Raw genomic sequence first — 8,082 nt, forward strand, 5'->3', positions numbered from 1 at the left:
CCTTTGAGCTCCATTCATTTGACAGCAAAATGGATGTTGAGAGCAGCAGCCACTGCTCCAGACTCAGGATACGTCAGTGAGCAAAACAGAAAAAGAAATTATTTAGTTGGTTAGGAGATAATAAGTGGTATAAAAAAAATTTTTTTTAAAAAATCAAGATAAAGGACACTAGAATTCTGTACCAGGGGCTAGGAGACATGTCGCCATATTGGGCAAAGTAACCAAATGGGCCTCACTGAGACGGTGACGCTTGAACAGAACTGAGGGAGCGAGTCCTGCCGGGGTGTCTTGGGGAGGAGGGACCCCGACCGGGCGCATCTGGCATGTCTGAAGAATAGCAGGGAGGTCCGTGGCTGGAGCCACGCACACAATGGGGAGACTCATAACGAGAGCAGTGGCATCAATGCCATGTCCCATAGACGTTATCAGGACTTTGACTCCAGGTGAAATAGAAGGACTTCAGAATGTTTCGAGCCAAGGAATGACACGGTTTGATATTGGCTTTGACCCAGGTGAGAGCCTTGGTCAAAGGGGTTAGTGAGAAGTGGTTGGATTCTGGATATATTTTGAAGGTAAAGCAAATCGAATCTCTCGATGGATTTTATATATGGCATGAGAAAAATAACATAGTCAGTGAATTTGGGCATAAACAGCTGGAAGGATGAAGTTACCATTATCGGGGATGGGGAAGGGGGAGATGGCTGTGAGGGGGATCAGAAGTTCCATTTCGGTCACGTCAAGCTTGAGGTTGTTGAATGTGGAGTTGGATATATAGTCTAAGGCTTGGAAGAACGGTCTGCTGTCGAGAAATAAGTATGAGAGTCATTGACTCTTACATGGTACTTGAAGCTGTGAAACTAGATGAGATCACCAATCGCTGGGGTGGGGATATAATGGGAATAGAGAAGACCGAGGTTTGATTCCTGGGGTACTCCAGTATTCAGAAAAAAAGAGAAGAGGAGAAGCCGAGAAAGCAAAGTGAGAAGGAGCAAACACTGAAGTAAGAGAAAATCAGAAGAGTGTGTGTCTTGGAAGATCAGGCACAAGAAGTCGTCAGCTGTGTCGAGACCCGTTAATCGAAGACGGAGTTGCATTTAGTGACAGTGAGATCATTGGGAACCTGGAGAAGAGCACTTTGGAGTGGGCACAGAAGAGAATCGGAGAAGAAATGATGACAATGAATATAGCCAAGTTTTCGGAGGAGCTTAGTTATCAAGGGGAATAACATCTAGCAGGAAAGTAGGCCAAGAGCAGGTTTTGTATTTTTTTAATAGAGAGATAAATAGCATGATTTGTATTCCAACGAGACGATCTAATAGCAAAAATAAAGAAAGAAAATCAAAATGATTGATAGAGCAAGGGGAAGTTCTCGGTGCTTTGTCCGCAAGTGCTCCGGGAAATGTCATTCGTACTATTAGGTTCCAGATACTACTATAGTATCTTATTTCTTAAACCCCCCCCCTTTTTTTTCTAAGCATTCTTTTCAGGGCACAGAGAACCACACTGTGACCCCCCTGCAGCCATTTCTCTATTGAAGGAACGCAGCAAAAGCCATCACAGATAAAGCATTGGCTTTACTTCCCATTAGAAGGAAGTGACATTCCACACCACCCGCACCCAGCTCCTCCTCCTCTTTTCCAGGCCTTAGCCCCCCTTGTGTGGATTTACTGGCTATTAGACTGGAGAAGGAACCGAACTGAACCCCCAGGACCACGTATTGTGTGGGTGACTTTTACCGAGCGCTGGGCCAGTTACCACAATAAGCACTTTGCAGATGCCCTGTGAGTTACAGCTCCTGTTATTTTACAGATGAGGAAACTGACTTACCGAGGATGATAATCTGCTCAGACACCTGGGTAATGAGGAAAGATGTAGGAGTCGAAGCCCGCTGGGTTTGTAACCGCGTGTTCACGCGCAGTGTTCACCTTCCCTTAGAATATCGCCATGTTCTGCAGCTCCCAGCTGAGGCCCGGGCAGGAGGCGCTTCTCTCTGAGGCGGGGAGCCTCGTCTGAAGGGGAGGGCGTTGTGGCGTCAGCCACTCTGGGAAGAGGTAGTCTCAGATGGAAAAAAACATTTTTAAAAAATCAGATCTGAAAGTAGAGCTCAGATAAACAGAGAAGGAGATTTTGCATCTTTATTTGCATATCCCTCTCTGAATATGGATGCTGGAAGCAAACTAAAAATAAAAAATAGAAAGGCTTCTCCGAAAGGACCGAGAATAGAGGTTAAGAACGAGGAACCCAAGCAGCTGAGACAAGCTAATCTCAAGGAAAGTGTTTCCAATAAGCCCATTTATCCATATCTATCTACATCCGGAGCCCTCTGCTCGTTTCCCAGTCTGTTTCCCTTGTTATCTGGTGCAATCTCGTTGACTGCGGTGGCACCTGCGAGGCTGAGCATGGCTGGTCCTAGACTTGACCTCCATTCCCGCACGGCCGCCTCCGGCCAGGTTCGCCGGGCGGTCCTCGGCGTGCTTTTCCCGAGCCCCAGGGTGGCCTCGCGGCATCCGTCTTACCCGGTCTGATGTCAAAGATGTAGCAGCACCTCATTTTCCCGCCTCAGTTGTGGCAGGTGTCAGAGGAAAACAGTTATAGATTTCCTTTTAATTCTAAACATTTTTTTTCGATTGATTGGGGTGACATTGATTAATAAAATCATACAGGTTTCAAGCGTACAGTTCAGTATCACATCATCTGTATATTGCACTGTGCGTTCGCCACCCAGAGTTAAATCTTTTGTCACCATATCTTTGACCCCCTTTACTCTAATCTACCCCCCACTCCTTTCCGTCTGATAACCCCTGAACTGTTTTCTGTGTCTGTGAGTTTTTGTTTGCCTTGTTCATCTGTTGCTTTCGGTTTTATATCCCGCATATGAGTGAAATCCCATGGTTCTAGCTTTTTCCTGTCTGACTTACTTGGCTTAGCATGCATGATCATCTAAACTTTGAAAGTTTCTTTTATTTCACTAACGAAACTCATTTCTTTTTGTGCTGCTACAATAATACCAAACTGGCAGCTGTCACTGGCTTCGGGGGCTGCCAGCCTGGCGGTGCTCTCCCTCCCAGGCTGCCATCCGTGTAGTACGGACCTCCCTCTTAGGAAGAAGGTTCCGGGGAGGAAGGAGGTGGGCTTTTCAGGCGTGGGGTGGAGCAGGGAAGGCACGGAGGGTTGTCACACACGCAGAGGAACATCGGACCCCAACCTCAGCCCCGTCACCTTGATCTACAGTAATGTAAGTCTAACTGCTAGATTTTAAGCTTTCGAGGGCAGGGCCAATGCTATCAGTACGTATTGTTGAATAAAGCTGGACTGGAGTGAATAAATGAGGATTTAGCCGAACCTCCTCTTCCACAGTCTTTTGTAGCCATCACGGAAGGTCGCGGAGGGAGGCACTTGAGCACAGGGAAATAGTTTCCTTTTCAGAAGTATTACTCATTCTACTTTTGCAAGGTCACGATGGTGTACTGTTAACTGTTTTAATTTAGACAGATGTGTCTCAAGCCGTCCGAGACAAGGCATGCATGCTGAACTGCAACTTTAACAGGGAGGTAAACGTGGTTCTAAGTAATTGATCTTTCTTGCCGATAGGTTATCCGGTCCTTTTTTCTCCCCATCACTATTCTTGGACTACCTGTTCCATCTTTGGCTGAAGAATATGGGACCTTTACTTCCCCCATAAGGATGCCAGCAGTAAAAGGTCCCAAAAGATGACCCAGTTTTCTCTCTGTGATGCTGGCCTCCCTGACAAACCGAAAATGTGTAAACCACCACCACCATCCCCAGTTGTTCTAGCTCTCTCCGTCACGTGTAAGCAGTACTTTTCTTTCCCGAGAAAGGGAGGGAGGGAGAAGGGTCTTTTTTGGTTTATGTTGAATTAGAGACAAAGGCAGAAAAGCAGCAGCCAAGCACTGCCCTGCCTGGCAGTGCCCCGCTGCCTCAGCCCTCCGTGCCCGTGCGTTCTGGCTACTGGAATGCACCCCTCTCCTCCCTGGCTCACCTGGGAAGCTGCAGTCGGTCCTTCAGAAGTCACCAGGTCTGAGGTGGCTTTCCCCACCATCCTCCTGCCCGAGCAGTCAGTGTCTTCCATTCCGTGACACCTTGACACACCTCTCTGATAGTGTTTGTCGCCTTTTATGGAATTATTCCTTTACACATTTATTTCCCCCACCAGACTGAATTCCCTCAGAGCAGAGATCTCATTTCATTCATTCGTTTATCCCAGCAGCTCACACGTAGTAGCTGTTAAGTTAGTGCCACCATATCAAATCGGTATGGAACTCACTATTTATATCTGTAAGGTAAGTTAGGCTGAGATCGTGAGAGAGGGTACAGAATTTGGTACAGAGTAAATTCCAAGACATGCTTCGGCCTTCCAGACAATGGTTTTGTCATTTAGAGGTGTAAATTATAAGCAAAGCTACATGGGCTTCTAAGGATACAGAGAGGAAAACCTGCCTATGGAAATGGTTCAGCGAAGCAGACCACGGGGAGGAAGCCTTCAGGGGGCTGGTGCTGTGTCGTATGCTCTGCCGGAAGGACTGGGCTTTCTTAAACTCCTCGTGCACGTGTGGTCGCCATGCTAAACATCTCAGCCGGGAGTCAGACAGTGGGAGCCAAGCACTCTGACACTTATGGAATAGGGGATTTATTTTAGGGATTAGGCCTCGCGCAATTTCAGGCAAAGATGGGGAGATAGAGCCAGTGGGGAGAGTCGGAAGGTCAGGAGTATCACTGACGAGCCCTCCTGACATGATGGCGAGGACGGACGGGTCGGAGCTGGCACGGCCTCGGGAAGCTGCCCACGTCCAGCGGCTGGAGTGGGACCGTGCCGGGGTGTGGGGCAGAGTTCTGGGAGTCGGCGAGAGGCCGTTGCTCCGCGCAGCTGCAGCTCTGTAAGTTCGCCTCCGAGCACTTGGTAGTGAGCTCGGGTCGCTGGTCAGCACGGCTGGTCGTTCCGGACACGGAGCAGGACAGAACGAGGCCTGAAACTTTGCGGCCTTTCTCCGTCTCACTCTGACTCTTTGATCACAATGACCTTAAGAAAGTCATGGCTGCTACTTCCACCTTCCGAATCCCACACAGATCTCTGTTTCGCCCACAACCGTGCCAGCAAATGGGTTCTGGGAAACTTAACTCTTATTTAGGCAAGTCGGCGCAGTACAACACCACCACAATAGACCTCTAAATTTTGTAAATTGAGTTTAATTCCAATTTTAGAAGCAATACTCACTTGAGCAGGAAAAAGCGGAGCTGAGAAACGTGTACAGCCTCATAATGTTTTCTAAAGCGTTCTCAGGCGTTGCCTAGTAACACACCTCACCAGCACGCAGCTCAGAAACAGGAAGTGTTGGTTGTAGATGCTGACTACTGCAGAAAATTTTAAGATGACAATATAAACGTTCCTTTGTCTTTTGATGATCAGCATCAAAAAGTCATCTCTCGGTCTTCTGAAAACGGATCTAAGGAGAAAAAGGGTTGTACTGTGCCGAGAACTTCTTACGTGTCTTACTTTGTTTAATTCTTATACCAAACCTGTGAGGCTCCTAAAAGTGAAGTAACTCAAGACCAAGTTTATATAAAAAGGTCGAAAATTCAGCCAAGAATTTACAGTAATTTATATCTCGGTATTTTTCTCTTGACTTAGTTGGTTATTTACTCCTTTTTTTAACTTCTTCTTGAAGAATGGATAACGTATATTAAAGTGCGTAAAGTGAACTAATCTTAATACACTCGATGAACTTTTACGTATCTGTGTATCTATGTATACATCCATATAAATATATGAAATATTTTCTAATACCCTTGATAGAATTTCCTCGGGCCCTTTGTATTTCCTAGATAAACTGCGTTATATGTTTATATTTTCATTACGTGGACGATGTAATTCTCAGAACAGTGATCGGGGGGAGTGAACCGAGCAGTAGAGTGAACATGTTAAATAGCGTGCCTCATAATGCTTCACATCGTCGATACTTATATCACTTTCTCTTTCTGCTTTTACCCTAAAACAGGTAATCAGATCCTGTCCCTGGGGACCCTCTCAAAAGATCAGATTTATCCAATGAAACTCAAGGGCATCTCCATCTGCTATTCAGCTCTCAAATCTGCCTTGTGTGGAAATTATGTCAGCTTTGGCGTCTTCAAGTTGTATGGGGACAACCATTTTGACAACGTACTCCAGGCCTTTGTCAAAATGCTGCTGTCGGTGTCCCACAGTGACTTGCTAGTAAGCATTCACGTACCCTGGGAGTCTTTGTGTGAAATGTGACATCACCACCACAGGCTCAGAATTGTTAGAACGAAGCCCAGGGAGCGAGAATAGCGTCAGAACATTTGATATTTTAGGACAGCATCTTGACTGAACTTACGGAATTTGAACTATGGTGGCTGTGTCTATGTAATTAAAGGTGCAGTTCTGAAAACTGAGCTACCACCTTCCAACTGGTCATCCACGGAGCTCCAGGTTCTGCATCTGGAGAAAATATAATTAGCAATTTCAACTAATTGCTTACAATTGTACTTAAAATTTTAAAAAGGTCTGCGTTTCCTGCAGCGGAGAATGCGGGGTTAGCTGCCTGGTCTTCTTTCTTCGATTCCTCTCTGTCTACTTCCCCCGCCGATGGGCCTTCATTTCTAATAAAATTCTGCTGCAGTGGACAGGGAGCTGAACTGGAGGTTGAGCGACCTAGTGTGTAGTCTCAACTATGCTACTCCCTCGTCATTTACCTCGAATAAATCACCTTCTCTATGTCTCGAGGCTTTCATTTCCTCAACTTGAAAATGAGTAAATTAAACAAAGTGATCTCTAGGTCCCTTCTCTACTCTCCCAGCTAGTTTCTATGATTTATGTCAGTGGTTTTTAAACTTTGAGGCCATCAGAATCACCTGGAGTGCTTGTTGGAAATTCAAATTTCCAGGCTCCTCCACTGAGCTGTGTCATTATCGGGCATTCTTTTGAAACATCTGTGCCTGATTACCTGACCTCTAATCTGTGCCCAGAGTGGTTGTAGTAATTTCTTGGGTAACACAGCCAAATTCATGCTCAGGCTTTCCCACCTGCTCCCCACCTGAGGTTAAAGATGTGATCTGGGGGCCCTAGCCTGTGTGAGACATGCTGTGTGGCATTGTAAGGGACTCGTGGTACCCTCTTCCACCTTTCTAAATCGGTCTTAATAGAACCAGATCTCAAGCCAAAGTTCTTAAGCCTCTTTATAGTAGAATGGAATGCTCATTGAAGGCTGCCTGAGTGACAGAAAGTACAGAGTAGAAATTTGAGTCAGATCAGACATGCGTTACAGCCACCTCATTGAGGGGAGTCTTCGCTACAGTTGAGGTCCACCAAAAAAAAACGAGTATGGTTCTAGGAATTTCTCTAATCTTTTTTCTAAGAGAAATCTTTTTTCAAGCTTCTAATTCATTAATTCTCAAACCTGAGGGTACAAAGGACTTCCCTTAGCATAGATGTTAAAAAATGCCCATTTTTGGACCTCTTTCCAGAGCTTTTCATTTAGTGAGTCTGGAGTGGAGGTCAGAGAACTGTATTTTTAACAAGCTCCCCATGTGATTCTTTTGGAAATGGTCTTAATCTCCCTTTCAGAAATATTGTTCTGGTTGATTTCTCTTATGAGTGTGCTTTTTTTGATATTGGTTTGAGTCTCATTTGAGGTTTTCCAGGTATTTTTCTCATGCACTTACCTTTTGCCTGTAGTGTATGGTACATATTAAGCCATTTATCAAATTATGATTTAGGGAAATGGGTTGGCATCGTGTAAATACAGCAGACTATGATGCCAAATCCTGTTATAACAGCAAACTTCTTTGTATTAAAAAGAAAAAAATGTTGCCTAACCACCGTTAAACACTATTCAGTGTAACAGTATTCCAGTCAAGAAAAACAAGTCACGGTCTTCTAAATTGCATACTACAGAGATTTTACTGGCAAAGTGTTAGCCATATAAGGTAAAGTTGAAATTACGTACTATGCTATAGCTTCAAATTGGGATTTCTGGAGATCAAGAGGTTCCTATTAAACCCCTTTACATGCTGAATTGAAAATCATTACATGTTTGTTTCATATAT

The 8,082-nt window shown here is 45.1% G+C and overlaps 1 protein-coding gene across 1 annotated transcript in view; it reads left to right on the plus strand.

Annotated features, from left to right (window-relative positions):
* The window catches only part of RANBP17 (RAN binding protein 17), a 264,866-nt gene that overhangs the window by 220,900 nt on the left and 35,884 nt on the right, over positions 1 to 8,082 (plus strand). Inside the window, exon 23 of the mRNA XM_023537142.1 lies at positions 6,015 to 6,229. Coding sequence (XP_023392910.1) covers positions 6,015 to 6,229 — 215 coding nt within the window. The remainder of the gene's footprint in view (positions 1 to 6,014; positions 6,230 to 8,082) is intronic.

Source organism: Pteropus vampyrus, unplaced genomic scaffold (genome assembly GCF_000151845.1).
Source record: "Pteropus vampyrus isolate Shadow unplaced genomic scaffold, Pvam_2.0 Scaffold179, whole genome shotgun sequence".
Lineage (NCBI taxonomy): Eukaryota > Metazoa > Chordata > Mammalia > Chiroptera > Pteropodidae > Pteropus > Pteropus vampyrus.